At 40.0% G+C, this 20106-nt stretch overlaps 1 protein-coding gene across 1 annotated transcript; it reads left to right on the top strand.

The window, feature by feature from the left end:
* Positions 1–403: 403 nt before the first annotated feature.
* LOC110561712 (immunoglobulin-binding protein 1b-like) lies at positions 404–1727 on the top strand. Its single transcript, XM_021658228.2, has one exon. The coding sequence runs from the start codon at positions 576–578 to the stop codon at positions 1602–1604; it is 1029 nt and encodes a 342-aa protein (XP_021513903.1). The 5' UTR covers positions 404–575; the 3' UTR covers positions 1605–1727.
* The last annotated feature ends 18379 nt before the right edge of the window (positions 1728–20106 follow it).

Here is a 20106-nt window from a genome sequence, read left to right as displayed (position 1 = left end):
TATCTTTTTTAGTAAATTTTAAAGTCATATTAGACCTGTATTAATATTGCCTGCCACACACAGACACCCTGCAGTTTCAGTTGACATCAATGATAGCAAATATATATCAAATGGTAAATTCCATAAAGTCTCCATGCTTCAGACTGGATACCAAACTGAGAAGAATCATGAATTTTTTTCCGTGCAGTAGTGGCTCACTACACATCAGTTACTCGCAGCCATTTCAGTTAGTACATTATTGAGGACACTAATCAGAGCACTTATTTTCAAGTGGTCCTTCTTCGGTAGCCTAGCAATGGTTACCATGCCTACATCTTTCATCTCATTTCATTTTGTCACTTATGCATTTGTGTCACACCACACCATCACGAGGGGGAACACGGTACATGTAAGCTCCGGAGAACAAAGCCCAGCATAGTGGCACCACCTGTGATCTCAGCCGTCACGAAGCTGAGGCAGGGGGATCGCCAGTTCCAGGCCTGTCCCAACTGCATACAAAGCCAGGCCAGCCTGAGCTACAGAGCGAGGCTTTGTCTCCATAAGCCAGACACTTCCGGGTTCCTCCCTCTGGCAAGATGGCGACGTTCCTGGAGGAGGTGCAGGGCCCGAGGCTTCCGGAGCTGTTGGAAACCAGCATACAACTTCTGGAGGAGGTGGAGTCCGCGACCCAACCTACAAGCTCCAAGCTAATCCAAGACAAGGTGACCAGGGCCTTGGAACTCCTGGAGAAGGCTTCAAACATGTTGTCACAGCTTGATTTATTCAGCCGGAATGAAGACTGGGAGGAGATTGCTTCTGCGGACCTCAGGTACCTGATGCTCCCGGCCCTGAAGGGCATGCTCACGCTGAAGCTGGTGGGCGCCAGCCAGCGCCTTTACCACCTGCAGGAGGCTCGGGACCACTTCATGAACTTCCTAATCCAGAGCCAAAACTACCATGTGGCCGAGTTTCAGCTGCCCTGTGTCCAAAGCAGCTCCCCGGTAGGCAGCCCCGCCGCTTCCTCCTCCCTGGAGCCCAGCCTCGTTGCCATGGCATCCCAGAGGCAGGTCAAAATCGAGAGGTACAAGCAAAAGAAGGCAGTGGAGCAGAGGCTGTCTGCTCTGAAACCAGCAGTGGAGAGCCACCAGGCTGACGATGAGCACGTCAGGGAGTATTATCTCCTTCAGCTTCGCAGGTGGATTAACATCAGCTTGGATGAGATCGAGAGCATCAACCAGGAGATAGAGATCCTGAGGGAAAGACACCCCTCCGCTGAGGCATCTGCTTCCTTGTCTCCTCAGGAGAGGCCTCCAATAAAACCTTTCATCCTCACTCGGAGTGTTGCCCAAGCACAAGTCTTTGGAGCTGGGTACCCAAGTCTGGCAACTATGACGGTGAACGACTGGTACGAACAGCACAAGAAATGTGAGGTCTTATCCTCAGGTCAGGAAACAGAAAAGGAGGCATCACCACCTGAGTCCCACAGAGGATCTCAGAAAGAAGAGCCGGAGCCTGAGCAGAAGGAAGGAGAGGAAGATGAGGACACCCTCCACAGGAGGCAGCAGTGGGATGACTGGAAGGACACCCACCCTAGGGGCTACGGCAACCGACAGAACATGGGCTAGCTTCCCCTCGGTGTAAAAGGTCAACGGGGCAGTCACCTTCCCAGACAAGGAAAAACCCTGTTCTCTTTGCTGCAGGCATGTGCAACAAAGGCAAAGATACTGAATCTTGTTTTGTATTCAATAAAGCACCACTATCAAGTTTTATTTGCACCCTAGTTAATGTCCGGTGCTCTCATTTAGGCATAATTCTCACCATGGTGTATTGCAGTTTCTTAAGTGGATGGCTGAGTGCTGAGAAATGGCTGTATTTAATCACTGACTGTATGATTTCTCCTTTAAAAGAATAAAATCTTGTTTCTTGGAAAAAAAATATATATCCAGAGAGAACATTCACGTAAGTTTCATTACAGTATGTTTTTAATTATTGTTAATATCTGGGCCTTACATAAACCACTATAAATATGTGTATTTTGGAAAATACATAGTTTATGTAAGATTGGATCATATCTGAATGCAGCTGTTTTAGAACAACAAATTGAGAAACCCACAGGAAGGTGTGACAAAAGAAATGGCCTAATGAATGTGGAGACAGAGTTTGTCAAACACTCAAGTGGATGCACAGAGAAGATCCAACTCCTTTAATTCTGGAGTGTCAAGAACCTTCTCAACATAGTTTTGAAGTGAAGGTACGAGCTTCATAATTATTTACTGAGATTTAAATATGGCTTTATTTGTTTTTGATCTTAGTGTTTTACTAGAAATAACATCCCCCAAAGAGTGGAAAATTAACAATATTTATCAAATATAAAAATATAGATATTTGACTCAGCATTTTCACATCTATATATCTATATAGAAAGGTGACTTACACAAAAGTATAATATGGAGAAATGGTGATGATTTCCTGGTGAAATCTAAAAGCTAGAAACTTTTATCACCTAAAGAGACTTGGGTAACAATTTTTTTTGTAGTCGTACAATAATTAGTAAACTGCTACGTTAAAATGATTTAGATTTTGTGTGAGGTAACACGTTTATTGTGACTTAAAATATTCATTGAGTCTACTGATGATGGTTACTAATAGCAAATTATTAGCAATTGGGCCCACGGAAAACAAAACAAAACTTGATTTGAAATGTCTGCCAATGTTTGTGGTGTAAAGATTCCCACCATGTTGATGTCACCTTAACAAATTGTCACTGAGTTCAGAGGGGAAAAAGATGTTCCTAATTTGTTTTTCAAGCCAGGATGAGCCAGCTGCAGCACATTACTAGGCATAAGGAAATCTCTGGGGCCAGCGTTACTGGAGCGATGTGAATCTCTGCTCTCAACCCTCTAACAATAAGGCTACAGGAGGCACTGAGCAATGCGAAACTTCTGTGCGGTTTAATTTCCCTATGAAGTTGGACAAGCAGAGCTGCTAAGTTTAACTTTCACACTAAACAAAGATCAGGCAATTTACATGATTTTCCTTTGCCCCTGTTGGGCTCTTAGATGTGTTTGCATGTAGAGTAAAGAAAATATTAGGTATAACAAGAATGAGCTATCAAACTGATATTTCCTGACCTTTTGAAATGGAAAACACATCTTAAATTAACAACATGCATGGGATAAATGCAATGAGTTCTGCCCTTTGACTTCAAACTATTTGCTTTCTAGATATGTGTGTGTGACCATCCACTTTCTGTCAGAAGCTCTAATACTAGGTCTTTCTAAATCCCCACAGTAAATGCCTGGCTAAATAACAAGGAAGGAGAAATGATCTTTCCCCCTAAGTGATTGCTGATCCAAGCAGCAGTTTCTCCATTTGCTCAGTGCGGTGTCATCTGCCTCCCATCACATCTGGGCAAAGGTCATGTATCAATGGTGTTTATCTATGTCTATGTTTATTCACAGCTGGAAGTAACCAGAATGTGTAGTTGTAATGGAAAAAAAAGATAATTAAGAAAAATATAAGGAAAATGAGTATACATTTCTGTTAACAACATGCAAATCTTACCAGTCATGGTGAGGTCAAAAAAAAAAAAAATTCCAAACTAAGTGAACTTAGTGAAGCCTGAATTTTTTAATGAAAATGAATATGTCCTTGAATATATATAAATATGTAGTTCAAGATAATATTAGAGGAGAAAATAATTACAAATATAAGCAAAAGTATAGCCTATAAAGTTAAAGTACATTAACTATGTTATAGAGCTACACTGAAACACTTTTAGAGACAAATATTTGGATCTTATTTGTAGAAATTACTGCATTTCTAAAAGAAATCCATGAACATTTTAGTGTAATTATTTTTATTTTAATCATGAAGCCAGATATGTGAGTCTCGAAAACATTTTCCTACATATTTAATAAATTATATCTATCATTCCAGTTTTTTTAAATAACATTAAATGAAATACTAATCTGATTAATATTAACCATTAACATGTCTATACACTGTCATTCTTTATGTTCTATACATTATTTTAAAGTTACAGAGGAAATAACATTTAAATCAAACAATATATTATCCCAGTGCCAGTAAGTTCTATCAACTCCCCAGCCAATATCAGATTAAAATATCCTTTGTCTGTCTTTCTGCCTGCCTTTTTCTTTTCTTAGATTTTCTTTTTTAGTTATGAAATACTGTATACTTTGTGAAAAAAAAAAAGCTGACATAGTCATATAAAAGGTTGATGTAACATACATTGTTGGAAAATATTAAAACAAGAGGCAGCCCCTTGAAAATATAACCAATTTTCTCTGCACATTCAGACTATTGTCTGACTGTAGCTTATCAAGGTTCATCAGGCCTGCCTGGATCCTCTTCCTCTGTAGGCTGGTAAGATTGCCCCACCAGGAGGAACACTCCTCCTTTCAATGGACTAGGGGAGAGGGATAGGGAAGAAGAAGGAGGGAAGGTGAGACAAGGAGGAGATGAGGGAGGGGCCTACAATCTGGATATAAAGTGAATAAATTGAAATTGTAAATAAATAAATAAATAGATATGAAAAAAAAATGAAGTTGTGGGATATTACAGGTGCCTTGTGTGTGCATGTAAGCAACTCACTCTAGGTCCTTGTCATCAACCATATTCTCTGCTGTGATAACAGCGCTCTGAATTATTAAATGTGTAGTAGCAAACTTCTGTCCACAAGCATCGGTACTACAGCATGTCCTTGTAAACCATCAGAGCACTGTGGGGTTTCGCTCTGGACAGAGAAGTTCAGAACGGAGCCTGAGTGAAATGTCAGTGCTATGCAGCACTATCCAACTAAGTTTTGCCTGGCCAGAGGTGGAAACTAGTCAACTTGCCTCAGACTCTCCCCATCCAAATTCTGCTCATCAGAAGCATCTATGCGAGCTTCACTGGAAACACTGTACAATGCCTTGAAAAAGTACTGGAATAGTCAAAGTTCTTTAATTTCAATGAAATTTTAATGTGTCTAAATTATAGCAAACTTATAGACATCATGATGTCATTAGCTATAATATTTGAGAAAGATTATTCTATAATTATGTTTAAATTGATGGAATACATGGATCTGCAGACTCCAACCAAAATAGGAAAGAATCCTGACCAGAATGTACATATTAATTGCCATGATTAAAATAATACCCAAAGACTTGAGCAGGCAGATAAAGCAGAAACGTGTTTAATAAACGCAGTGTTACACTGAATCTGAGAATGACCATAATGAAAAAATTTTAACCCGTGCATTTTTCACCTATTCATTCTAAAGTGTAATTGTCAGCTTTGTTTTCCTACGCCCGAGAAAGCGGCTGCATCTTTGGAATATTTACAATTTGTGCAATTTATTGAGACAGATCCAATTCCTTTTTATTTGTTTTCCCAAAGCACCCATTTTTTTGTCTTTGCTGACCAGTGCAAAATCACACTCACTAATGTTTATAAAATACCACATTATTGTTAGGTATCGAATCCAAATGCAAGCACTGCAGGTTCTAACAGATAGGAGCTTGATGGAATCTGTCTGTGGGTTGCTGCTGTCCAGGCAGCCTATGCATGGGTTCTGGAAAACTCAGTGGACTTAACGAATGTAAAGGAAAACTGTGTGTGTGTGTGTTTACATTTACACAGAGGCAATTGTATGCACTTTGGAAAAAAGAAGCAGATAGGTGACACTAGAAAGTATATAGTAAGTCTATCTATTTTAAAAAATTCCAAAACTTCCATACAAAAACATGGACACATTTCCCATGGTTATTCATTCATGTTAAGACAAATACATTAGAAATTAATGTTTACACCCAGCAACATGTTAAATTATTATGTGTAGTTGTGCACATGAGTGTGTAGAGGCCAGATGACAACCTCGATGCCATGATGCCATTCCTTATTCTGCTGTCCTTTTAAAGTCAGGGTCTGTCACTGTCAGAAGGGGCTAGGCTGGGTGGCCAGACTGCATCAGAGACCCACTTGACCTTGCCTCCCGTGACTGGGATTACACGTGCCCACTACCACACCTGGCTGAGTTTATAAATGTATCATTATTAGAATTTATTCACTTTGTATCCCGGCTGGGGCCCCCTCACTCATCTCCTTCCAGTCCCACTCTCCCTCCCTCTTCTAATCCACTGATAGGGGAGGTCTTCCTCCCCTACCATCTGACCCTAGCCTATCAGGTCTTATCAGGACTGGCTGCATTGTCACCTGGCTTCTTAATTAATCCTGCGGATTAATCTCAGGTGCCAAAACTAAAGTCCAAGTGGATCAAAGACCTCAACATAAAACCAGATACTCTAAATCTGTTAGAAGAAAAAGTGGGGAACAGCCTAGAACTCATTGGCACAGGAGACAACTTCCTGAACAGAACACCAACAGCACACACTCTAAGAGCAACAATCAATAAATGGGACCTCATGAAACTGAAAAGCTTCTGTAAAGCAAAGGACACCTTTATCAAAACAAAACGACTCCCTACAGATTGGGAAAAAAATCTTCACTAACCCTTTATCTGACAGAGGACTAATATATACAAAGAAATAAAGTATATACAATGAACTAAAGAAGCTGAAAAGCAGCAAACCAAGTAATCAAATTAAAAAATGGGGAACAGAGCTAAACAGAGTTCTCCACAGAGGAATATGGAATGGCAGAAACATTTAAAGAAATGCCCAACCTCATTAGCCATCAGGGAAATGCAAATCAAAACAACCCCTGAGATTTCACCTTACACCCATCAGAATGGCCAAGATGAAAAACTCAAGTGACAACACATGCTGGAGAGGTTGTGGAGAAAGGGGAACCCTTCTCCACTGCTGGTGGGAATGTAAACTGGTACAACCACTCTGGAAATCTATCTGGCGCTTTCTAAGACAATTAGGAATAGTGCTTCCTCAAGACCCAACTATGCCACTACTAGGTATATACCCAAACTTTGCTCAAGTACACAAAAGGGATACTTGCTCAACCATGTTTATAGCAGCTTTATTTGTAATAGCCAGAACCTGCAAACAACCCAGATGTTTATCAATGGAGGAATGGGTACAGAAATTGTGGTATTTTTACACAATGGAATACTACTCAGCAATCAAAAAGGAGGAAATCATGAAATTTGCAGGTAAATGGTGGGATCTAGAAAATATCATTCTGAGTGAAATATCCCAGAAGGAGAAAGACAAACACGGTATATACTAACTTATATAGACCTGTAAGATATGATAAACATAATGAAATCTATACACCTAAAAAAGATAATCAAGAGAGTGGACATGGGGTAAGATGATCAATCCTCATTTAGAAAGACAGATGGGATGTGCATTGAACGTATGACAGGAGTCTACTGAGCGCATCTGAAAGACTCTAACTAGCAGTGTTTTCAAAGCAGATACAAAGACTCATGACCAAACCTCGGCAGAGTACAGGGAATCATATGAAAGAAGGGGAGTTAGTATGATGGGGAAAGGATAGGAGCTACACAAGGACCAAATATATCTGAGCACAGGGTCTTTTCTGAGACTGACATTCAACCAAGGACCATGTATGGATATAACCTAGAACCTCTGCTCAGATGTAGTCTGTGGTAGCTCAGTAACCAATTGGTTTCCCATAGTAAGGGGAACAAGGACTATTTCTAACAGGAGCTCAATGACTGGCTCTTTGACCTCCCCACCCCCCAAGGGAGGAGCAGTTCTGCTAGGCCACAGAGGAGGACTTTGCAGCCAGTCCTGAAGATACCTGATAAAACAGGGTCAGATGAAAGGGGAGGAGGTCCTCCCCAAGCAGTGGACTTGAAAAGGGGCAGGGTGGAGATGAGGGAGAAAGGGTGGGATTGGGAGGGAATGAGGGAGCAGGACACGGCTGGGATACAGAGTTAATAAAATGTAATTGATAAGAAAAAAATAAAATAAAATAAAAAAAATCTCAGGTGCCATCTGAGTCATCTCCCAAGCCAATTATATTATTAATTTTAATTTTTGAAGATACTTTAAAGTCATTTATAGCTCAATTTTCAATACTTTTTAATGGTATTGTTATAAGAAATAATAACTACAAAAATAAAAATAGGTCATGATGTAGCTCCTAACTACAGTTACATAGGTGTGATTTCTAGGTGGCTAAGGACACCTGAAATATTATTTGGTTTTCATTCAGCCATTTCTGAAATTCTTCTTTCCTCTCCCACACTGAGAATCAACTTCAGACAGTGCATTGTTGCTAGGCAGGGGTATTTCCATAGATTCTAGACCAGTGGTTCTCAACCTGTGGGTCGTGAGGGGGTCTCATCAGATATGCTGCAGGTTAGATATTTACATTATGATTCATAACAGTTATAAAGTAGCAGTGAAATAATTTTATGGCTGGGGTAACCACAACATGAGGAACTGAATTAAAGGGCAACAGTATTAGGAACATTGGGTGTCTTCCAGGCAATCCATAGACTACCCATGTGGATAGAAAAATGGGAATTCTATCCATTCTTAACATATCGACCTCCCCCTGTTTCATTTTCCTTTTAAACTGACAGGATACACTGCGTTCCCTAAGCTGATCCTAGAATCCTAACAGGCTCAAGTAACTATCTTGCCTTAGCTTCCCTTTATAGCTAGGCTTACAGAGCCTGCCATACCGCTATCTTTAACAAAGGAAGAATGCCAAAAGGAACAGCCAACTACCAATTGTTCATATTATTTATATTATGTTAACAATTAAATTAGAGTCTTCACTCACATGAAGTGAGATCCTCACTTTTTGATCCTCCCAAATAATTTTGTGTTGGAGTAATTACTACAGAGGAAGTTGAATCTCCAAGAAGACAAATAAATTATTCAATTTTATAGATGATGTATGTATATACAATAGAACACCAACGTTTCATAAGCCTAGGCACACTTGTAGCTCTTTGTGAGGCATACACATAGCCCACGATAAATGCAGTAACTAGTTTTTCTTTGATAATTTGAGGTCAAGTGTTGACCAGGAATCTATGAGTGCTTTCATGCAGCCATACAGGTATGCTCTGTTCTGAGTGACTGTCCATCAGATTTATTACATCTGCACTTAAAAAGGTCAGAGCGGAACCAAATAGCAAGGTAAGACCATAGGAACAGGGTTTTGTAGACTTCTGTAATAGCTTTCCCATTTCCTGTACACCATTACACTATCTGACGACTGACTTAATTTACTTCCTTTGTTAGGCATACTTGTGAGTGGCTCAATGAAAACAAAACAAATCACTGAATTCAGGGAAGAAGACACAAAGGTCATCTCTTGACATCAAACTGGCTTTAAAATTCATGGACATCATCCCATAATCCTTGAATAAGAAACCAACATATGATCCCAATAACACTCAGGATAAAGAGGTGTGTCGTTGTTCTCCAATCAGCAGAAGTTGGGGTAATGGGGTAATCTTTCTTCATTCATTAGTGCTAGCAGGGGTGGGGGGAGTGGGAGGAGGACTGGGTGGTCCCAAGGACGCAGTTGCAATCTGATGTTTCCTTGAACCAATGCTGCCCAGTGTGAAGTGCAGGAAGCTCAGACTACTAGAATCCCTCAAAAAATGGCTAGAGCACTTCAGGGAGAGGCCCCTGTTCTAGGGAAGGCTCCAGTCTCAGAGAGGTAGCAGTAAGTTTTATGCTGGGTGTTACTGTTAGTTCTGTTAAATGAGATTGTTAGTAGCAAATGATACTGAAGCATTAGAGCCCTCTGGCTAAGCTGATGTTTTAATAGCAGGGGTGAAAGCCATTTCCTGGTTGGCTTGCAGCCAAAACACAGGCCTCTCAAAGCTCAAGCATATTGGGCAGAAAGTGGGTCCAATGACAAGCCACGTGAGCCTGAAGGCAGGCCCAGAACCAATGGGTGCTTCCCCAGGCAGTCAGGGAGCTTGTGGCAGCCCAGCAGGCCTGGGTGGCAGCCAAGCCCTGGGAATTCAGCAGGGAATTTACAGGGAGGAAGGGAGCCCCCCCTTCCCCAGAACAAATGGTGGTCATGGTGGAAAGCTGTGGTATAATGTAGCACCTTTATTTTCTGTCAAATCAGGGATTTATAAACCTTGAGCAGTGGGAGGGTTTTCAAGGATGAATGTATTTGATTCGATGGCGTTAAAGGTGCTAGGGATACTTACTTTACATTTAGTACCTCATTTACATGGTGTTACAATTCCTATTACATAAAAAAGAATATAGTACTTAATTATTCTATGGGTGGGAGAAAACTAAAAGTGCAATTGAAGCTCATTTGCTCAAAGCTAAGATTTCCTTAGCATAGGGTGGGGCATTTCTAAGAATTCCCAGGGGCTTGCTGAGCAGGTTTCTTATCAGGAAAGGGTCAGGCCTGTAATCTTTCCTGAGGACTATGTGGACCCCTCTGAGAAAGGAAGTCCACTGTTAGAGACTGAGCTCAGAGCCTATCTGGAAACATTAGACTTAAAGCTAAACCTAACCAGCAGAGTCCCAGACAGGGGCAAGAAAATTACAGTTTGAAACCAGCCTGGAGTATATCCTAAGTTTCCCACATCCTCACTGGACACACACACACACACACACACACACACCCCACAAAGAAAGAAATAAACAAAAACTTTTAGCCTCAGCTTTCCTGGAGACTTCTGACAGGCTACTGTTAAGTTAGTTCATTTGGCACTATCAAAGAGCAGGTTACAAATTGAATGCTAAGGTATCAAACCATCCACACGCATTCCATTTACAGTAGACACATGCTAAAGATGGTTTTGTGAATATGCATGCTCATGTGTACACCATATTTCCTCCCAAACTAGATACATCTTCTAGAGACTGCTAAATAGGAATTAGTTCGGGAAGTCAGAAAAGAGCAATGGCATTAGTATTTGAGCACCTGAGCATTCCCATGGGCTTCTAGGAAAACCTGTAACTCTCTGCAAGCTGCATTTTTATCTTTCTGACCCACAAAGAAGATAGACTCCAAATAAGCTCATAAACTTAAGAGCACATTTTAAAACTGTTCTATGGAAGGACAACATCTCTGGGAGCAGAAGTGTCTGCTAGGAAACCTGAAGAGTAGAATAGGATTGAAGGTATCTGAAGTGTCAAGCCCCAAGGGTCTCATGGCCACACTCCAAATAACCCTAAATCTCAAAATGTTACCAAAGGAGCTACATATCCCTAAAATGGCAAATGGGGAAGTAGTTTGTTAAATGAGAAGACATTCTTAATTAGAAGAGAATTTGCCACATAAAAGATAACGGACCATGGTCTTCCAAGTATAAAGTGTTTCCCAAGGGAGCATGTGTATGCAGTAGATAGTAACTTCAGGAAAAGCCAAGTTGTCTAGGATCTCAAATGATGCTAGAGATGTACAAATGACCGAAAGCTGAACCATCTGCTAAGCTAGCCCATTGCTTCAGAACCTAAGAATCATCACTGAGCTCCTCTTCAACTCTACATGATAGAAAAGGTGAGGATAGGGGAATCATGAGTTGACTTAGGGCTAAACTAAAATTTCAGAGAAAACAAAGCTACTGCATTCACAAGAGTGTTACTTCATATTCTACTGCCAGTAAGAATTGGGACTCACAATAAAGATTTGGGGTTTTGTTTTGTTTCTGTTTATTTATTTTGTTGGTTATGCAACATGAAATTAAATTTCTATGTAACTAGGCGCGTGATTTTCTAATGACTTGTTGAGATGGGAATTGAAGACAAACTGGTGCCATTCTTACTCTTGGTTCACCCCAGAAAACATCACAGAATTTTTTGACAGGAGCAAAATGAAGTTGAGAGAGACTGAATAACAAACCCACATAGCAAGAAAAGAGATCCAAACTTTGAGATGCATATAAATTCATAGCCAGTTATCATAGCATATTGGGAGTTATTAATATCCTGCTTTCAAATGACCCTAGTTTACTTAAAAGCAGCCATGGGATATTTTTGTAGTTTTAATTGCCTTCGAGAAAAGAGTATTAGTATTATTATTTTACTTTATCATTAAAATCTCAAAATACTACTTGGGACACTGAAATCTATTTGTGTATGAACACAGAGATACACAAATACACAGGAGAGTGTGCCCACATATTCTTGAGCACACATGCACACACAAAACACATACACAGAGCATGAAATGATGTTCCTAATAATGACTATGGAGGACAAAACCAAAAGACTTCAGAGAACGCATTTAATGTCAGCAGTGTTCACTAAAGTGGTTTCTTCTTTGAGTCTGTTAGAAGTTCTTACACACGCTCCTTTAGAAGTAGCCAAGGATGGTTACCTAAAACCTTTGTTCTGTTCCATGCATTTCATTTCTTTAAAACTGAATATAAAAGTTGGTTAAACTCATTTGGATTTTATTTTATTTTTAATTAAATTTTTATATTAATTACAGTTTATTTGCTGTAGCTCCCTCCTGCATTCCCTCCCAAACCTGCTCCCCTTCCCTCATCTCCTCCCATTCCCCTCTCCAAGTCCACTGATAAGGGAGGACCTCTTTCCTTCCCATCTGACCCTAGCTTATCAGGTCTCATCAGAACTGGCTGCATTGTCCCCCTATGTGGCCTGGCTAGGCTGCTCCCCCCTCAGAGGGAGGTGGTAGTCAAAGAGCCAGCCACTGAGTTCATGTCAGAGACAGTCCCTGTTCCCCTTACTAGGGAACCCACTTGGATGCTGAGCTGCCATGGGCTAAATCTGAGCAAAGGTTCTAGGTGACTATGTTATATCCATGAATGGTCCTTGGTTGGAGTATCAGTCTCAGAAAAGACCCCTGTGCCCAGATATTTTGGTTTTGTTGCCCTCCTTGTGGAGCTTTTGTCCTCTCCAGGTCTTTCCATCTCCCCCTTCTTTCATAAGATTCCCTGCACTCTGCCCACATTTGGATTTTATAAAAGTTCCTTCTGTGCATAACTTTAATAGTAAATCCACTGCTCAGTGAAGTGCATACTCTCCTGCTTCTGAACACCTTGGTCCCTCCAACCCTGTCTTAGCCTCCTTACCAAGCTCCCTTTCTGCTCTAGGTTTCTCACAAAATGCTTCTGGGGACACAAACTCCAATTTCCTCACTCTCTATTTCTCCATTGCCTTTTCTCAGGGAACGTGATCTTATCCCAAGGTTTCATTATGACTTCTTGGTCATAATCTAAACGACTAACCCCTCTGCTTTCTTCTCTCTAGATTCAAAGTTCTCCACACTTCTACTTCCTCACTGTTTACACTGCAGATCCCACTTTCAAAGACCCCAAATGCCCTGCTTTCCCAGATGTTTCATTTTGGCAGAACTATCTTTTTTTTTTTCTGTCTTCCAGAAGGAAACCTTAAAAGCACAGTTGACTCTTCCCTTCTTCTCCATCAATATCCAATCTGTCACAGCAGTTTAGCAAATCTTCCTTCAGAATCTCTCCGACTCATCCCTTTCTCCCCATTCTGGGACTGGCATCCCTCTTGCATAGCTCCACATCTGCTTTGCTGCAGCGGTTTCCTGCTTTATTATATTTTAGCCTCTATTATCTCCACGCTTCCCTCCATTCTGCATGTAAATACCTAATTAATCTTCATGCATCTCCATGCTTCCTGCAGACACTGTACTCTGCTTCCTTCCTATTTATCCAGTCACATTGCCTTCTTTCTCTCATCATTCACTTCCCTTGCAATCTGATCATCTCCCACCAAGCTGGGACTGAGCCGTCCTCATGCCAACCTCTGCTGCCCCTGACAGTCTGTTCCTCTCCTTATCCAAATACTGCATGAACTGCTTGGCTCTTCTACCACCCCATCCTTCCATGGTACCGTTGTTACAATTCTCAGCAAATCATTCAATGCATAAAGATCTTCTTATCTTTGTAAGTGATTGTTTGTGTTTCCTGTTGAAGGCAGGCATCACATCATGCATATTTTATATCCCCTGCAGCACTTAGCCCAGTTCTGGATACAGTGCTGGGAACATGATTGATAGACTCATCTGACCCTGCCCTCCTGCTACCTTGTCACCTGTCCTTTTCCTCCACTAGGAATTGTTGAGTGATCACCATCATTCTCACATTCCTTTTCACAAAGAAAACACAAGCTGTTGGGAGATAACACACTTGCATTTCTCCATCATTCTTTGAAGTCTCCCTCTTGCTACATCAAGACCTTCCTCAGTTCTCTCTACTGAAGGAAAAGTCCCTTCTTTAGTGTACCAAGATGATTCCCTCTCCGTGTTCTCTCATTACCCATACTCTACTAGTTGCTTCCTTTTGTTCCTTAAGTTTCGAACCTACAGTCTCTTATCAAGTGTTTGCCTCAATTTATTACATACTCATTTGGGTCTTTGTCTCTGTTATACAAACACCCAGGTAGATTTTCAACTTCCCAAAGGACTTTGCTTGCACCCCTTCCAACTCATTGTTCTCCTTCCCTATATCACAGTGAACTGTGTATCACTCCTATATTCCTTTAAGTGTCACTCTATTTTCAAACAGGTATAAGAGACAGAGCTCATCTACCCATTAGACTACCCCACTTCTTAATTTCATCAAAATGTAAATTTCAGTAGCAGCCAAGTCCTTTGGTTTCACCTGTTTACAAAACTTATACTTATTGTCAGCCTTTTTCTTTGATATTCCCAAATACCTAAAAAGATGCATCATACGGGAGCAGATGTTTATTTTGAAGACATTTGAGAAGGCAAGATAAATTTGCAAAGACTGTATGGCAGGAGCTAGAGGTAGCTGTTCATGGACATCTCAAAAACCCAGAAATCTAAAAGGAGGAATCCTGCCACTCAGTTGGCTTCCTCCTTTTACGCAGTTTGGAATCAAGTCCATGGGATCCTGTCACTCAAGTTCAGGGTAGATCTTCCTTAATGACCCTTCTCTGGAAAAAAACACTCACAGACCCTTATAAATACATTCCTTTCCTAGTTTTTTTCATTTTTTTATGTTCTGGTTTATTTAATGATATTAAATATATGTTTCTGTAAAGCAAATGTCATACATAGTTTATGCTCAATGCAATCTGATAAATTATATTATAGACAATCTTAATTTTTGTTTTTAAAATTATAATTACAAGATTTATTATTATTACTATTTATTATAATTTATTCACTTTGTATCCTGGCTGTAGTTCCTCCCTCATCTCTTCCTGGTCCTATCCTCTCTCCTTCTTCTTCTCTTATGTCCCACCCCTAAGAGAAGAGGTCCTTCTCCCCTACTGTCTGACCATAGCCTATCAGGTCTCATCAGGACTGTTTAGATCATCTTTCTCTGTGGCCTAAATAGACCACCCTGCCAGGAGGAGGCAATCAAAGAGCCAGCCACTGAGTTCATGTCAGAGACACCCCTGCTCTCCTTGCTAGGGAACCCACATGGAGAGTGAGCAGTCCATGGGCTACATCTGAGCAGGGGGTCTAGGTCCAATCCATGCACTGTCTTTGGTTGATTCATCAGTCTCTGCAAGACCCTCTGAGCCCAGAATTTTTGGCTCTCTTGGTCTCCTTAATCCAACAAGGGTAACAATAAGAATTAGCCAACATATTCTTCCTGTATGGTTTATGATGCTAAACAAATCTGTTGCTGTTTTTCTCTGTACTTCCCTTTCTCTCGTTTTGACTTTTATTTTCTTCTTCTTCTTTTCTTGGAGACCTGGCACTAGGCTGTGGCATTGAGGTGCAAGTAAGACAAATCATATTGGTGAACAGGGAGGAGCAGGCTAGTCACACACAGCAGAGAATACCCTGGCCCCTTTTGTCCAGTGGCCATACAAATGTTCACATTCTGTGTGGATATTGTGAGGCCCTTGGAAAGTACTGCTCAAAAGGTTATAGTCAGAGGCGATCCCTCTTCCCATTACTATGGAAGCCACTTGGACACTGAACTGCCATGGGCTACATCTGTGCAGGGGTTCTAAGTTATCTCCATGCATGGTACTTGGTTGGAGTATGAGACTCTGGAAAGACCCCTGTGTTCAAATTTTCTTTGATCACCTCCCTCTGAGGGGGGAGCAGCCTTACCAGGTCACAGAAGATGACAATACAGCCACTCCTGATGAGATCTGATAGACTAAGATCAGAAGGAAGGAGAGGGGGACCTCCCCTATCAGTGGATTTGGGGAGGGGCATGCATGAAGAAGGGGGAGGGAAGGTGGGATTGGGAGGAGAAGAGAGAGGAGTTTATGGGGGAATACAAAGTAAATAAAGTGCAACTAATAAAAGTTAAAAACAAAAAAAGAAAAAAGCTTATAGTCTCAGTATCCAAGTGGGTACCCTAGTAAAGGGATCAGGGACCATTTCTGACATGAACTCAATGGCTGGCCCTTTGACCTCCCTCCCACCCCTGGAGGGAGGAGCAGCCCTGCTAGGCCACAGAGGAGGACTTTGCAGCTAGTCCTCAAGATAGCTGATAAACCAGGATCAGATGAAAGGGGAGGAGGTCCTTCCCTATCAGTGGACTTGGAAAGAGGCAAGGAGGAGATGAAGGAGGGAGGGTGGGATTGGGAGGGAAAGAGAGAGGGGGATATAGCTGGGATACAAAGTTGATAAACTGTAACTAATATTAAAAAATAAAAAATTTAAAAAATTAAAATTAAAGGTTATAGTCTCAATGCTCTCCTCTCCTCTAGTAGGCATAATAGTTCCTGAATCTTCCCTAAAAATAAAAATTCGAGAAGCCTTATATGCCTACAAAGAATAGCAAAATCTTGGCTGTGAAGTTGAAAACTCTTAATAACCTAAACTTCCCTGCTTTTAAGTTTCCCTACCCCCCATATTTTACCCCTGTACCTCACTACCAACCCGAAATAGCTCTTTGTTGTTATTGGTTCATCTGGACCAATAAATAATCTCTTCTGCCCAGAGATGACCTTTCATCCCAGCCTTCCCTTATATAGTGTTAGTCCTTTCTCTAATCACCGAATGGAAAATCCCAACTCTTATTTTCAAGCTTCTACACCACTTAAGGTGAATGGGATTTTTGTTTGTTTGTTTGTTTGTTTGTTTGTTTCCTGGACACTTGTACACTAGCATTCTAAGTGTCTGCTTGGACCTCTCAACATCAGATAAATACCAAGCCCCTTATTAAGCAAAAAACTTAAATGTCACAATCTTTGCTTTATTTTATTTTATGTGTCTATTTATTGATTGGATGGTTGGTTGGTTGGTTGGTTGGTTGGTTGGTTGGTTGGTTGGTTGGTTGGTTGGTTGGTTTCTCGAGACACAATTTCTCTGTAACAGCTCTGGCTTTCCTGAAACTTGCTTTGTAGGCCAGGCTGACTTGGATTTACAGAGCTTCATCTGCCTCTGCTCACTAGTGCTGGGATTAAATGCAGGCACACCACTCCAGACCCTTTTCTTTGTTTTATAACAAAGCCTTGTTAGAGGGAGGACATTTAGATATTTGTAAAACCAACCAAACAAAATATCATAGAATATGCTTTTACACTTATAATAAAATCTGAATTGGGGAATTGGATTAGCTCCCCTCTTCTCGGTGTCCTTACTCATCTTTTCTTTGCACTAAAGGAAATGATAGATGTAAGTAGCACTTCTAGCATGCATATGAGGCACTATGCAAGTCTCTGATGCATTCTTGTGCATTCACCACCGCTTTATGGCCTCAGCCTTTGAGTGCAGCTAAGTCACACATCTAAATGAAATATGACACCCAAGCAATCACTAGACATTTCTAGCCAAATCAATAGTTATATTCTAATCAATAGAAAATTGAAACAAATGTGGGTTTGTTTTAATTATTGAGACAATTTCCTCAATTTTCACTTTATTTTGTTCAGACAAAAATTATACCAGGTAAAAATGCTTTAATACAATCATATAACATAGTTTCATTTGTAAAATAAAAATACCTTGTGAAAATCCATTCTGAAACTTATTTCTGGAACAATTAAAACCTGTTTGCTTTATCTTTTAATACCATCATCCTTATAAATTAGTTTTAACAGCTTTAAGTTTTCACAATGTAAGTATAAATTATTTCAAATTAAATTTATTTAGCAAATATTTAGTAGCTTCCAATTTACAAGTAATTTTGCCTTATGCCATGCATTAAAAAAAAAAGTCACCACTACATCTCTTTCAAAGCAGAACATTCCAAAGAAATAGAGAAATATAAATAAGCTGTAATTGAAGGGTTGATAAAATGAGCCTATGGGTAAATTTTAATCAAAGAGTGTTGACTTACACTGGACAAAGTTTTTGCAAGGAAGATATCATAAGAGATAAAGGCTTTGAATTCCACCATATGTTTGACTTTGGACCTGCATAAATGTTCAAGGTCAGACGGAGAACAACTTTTGCTTTTCCCATTATAACCATATTTTTCAGCTTAGATGGAAAGAGTTCCAGGGCAATTCACCCCCTCCTGGCTTTCTATCTCTGTGTATGCATCTTTGAGAAGTGGGATTAGAGAGAAACCTGCAGGCATATTAATAAATAAATTTCACATGCTGTTAGATATTAAGTAAACATACAGATACATATTCCTCTAGGGTTTATGATCTTATAACCTGGAGATTTCTAATTTGGCACCTATGACATACAGTAACTTCCCATGGGGGTGTTCAGTGAATTAATTCTCATATTTTCAAGTTAAAGATAAATATAACCCCAATTTTCTTAGTGTACTTCATAGACGATTCAGTGTGTTACTTGTTTTTACAAACAAATTCCAGAAAATTCACTCTTTCCGTGTTAGTCAAATATTCCATTATTTAGAAAGCAATACTGACATCACTAAAAATATAGATAAATAAGAAAGCTAAAGCTTTGAAAATGTATACTTTGTGCAATAGGCATTCTATTAAGATCAAATATTAATTAAGTACATGTTTGAAAATTTAAGAAATAATGCAAGGAAAACCCACTGCATTGACTTCCAAAACATCAGAAAATATGATATTAATGTGCTATTAAAACAGTTGGCAGAGAAAAAAAATCCAGACCACAATGGAACCACAATGGAATGTAGGAACTTAATTTCCATGTGGGTGTATTTATTGTCATAAACTATTCTCTTACCCTATGGGCCACAAATGAACCTAAATAATGGAAATCCAGTAGAACACAATAAAAGTCATTCAGAGATATTGCTAAATTAAATAACCCTAAACTAAAATTCAAACTTTCCCTCCTTTCTGTGCTGTGTGTGTGTGTGCATGTGTGTGTGTGTGTGTGTGTGGTTTGTATTGTTTTTTCATAGGTTAGAGATAGTGTTTTTGTTTCTTAAAATAGAGAAATGGAACCAGTGTAAATGAGATACAATCTAACCTGATCTAGTTCCTTCATAGACATGAGATAATTCATTCATGTGCAAAATGGGAGCAGACTCATATGCTTGTAATTAGGAAACTGAAATGAAGATGAGGAAGATTAAAAAAAGGCAACAAAAGAGTAGTGGTCTGGATAACAGACAAGAAAGGCCTAATGCAGAGCAGTGTCTTGGATGGTGGAAAGGCGGAGGAGAAAGGGCTAGAGGAATGTTCAGAGCCTAGTGGCCGATTGGATGCACCACACATAGCTTGGGAAGGGATCTAGCATGACTGTGAATGGACTCTGATTTACTGAGAAATTTATCACAAATGAAAATTAAATTTATCAAGATGAAGACCTTTTTTGCCTCTCTTGAAAAAATATTTTCCTTTTCTATTATTACATTTATTATTTAATGACATGTCAAACTCTCTACACCTCCCCAACTTTCCTGTGCTTTAGAAAACATCTAGAACAGTTCTTTCACACTTTCCTGATTTCACTGAGACGGCCAACAGATTGGCATGACAGAGGATTCTTGCCACTTAGAAGACCCTTGAATGTATAGCCAGTTAGAACTCTGAGTTTAGAAGGCTTGGGACCTACCTTCCTCACACTTTGCTGAGGTCTGGCTGGTCAGGACATTGTCTTTTGAACTTGTGTGGACTACACTAACTCTGGTAGCTAGGTAGGGCCCACAAAAGCAGAGCTCTCCTTGAGTGTTTGGCTCAAGAGAATAATTATTCTTTCTGTATTTCTAGATTTAATCTGGTAGTATTTAGTTGAAGAGCTCTGTAATTATATTCATAAGTCAAAATTCCATGTTTCTTAAGTTTTCCTGAAATATGCTGGTAAAAGTTTTGTCAGGGTGATAATAACCTCACAGAATGAGTCAGG

This window comes from Meriones unguiculatus, chromosome 5 (assembly GCF_030254825.1).
Source record: "Meriones unguiculatus strain TT.TT164.6M chromosome 5, Bangor_MerUng_6.1, whole genome shotgun sequence".
NCBI lineage: Eukaryota > Metazoa > Chordata > Mammalia > Rodentia > Muridae > Meriones > Meriones unguiculatus.
This window is presented reverse-complemented; position numbering and strand designations above follow the sequence as displayed.

Excerpts from the sequence above, each read along its gene's own strand:
- LOC110561712 (XM_021658228.2), top strand. The coding sequence starts at position 576 with ATGGCGACGTTCCTGGAGGAGGTGCAGGGCCCGAGGCTTCCGGAGCTG.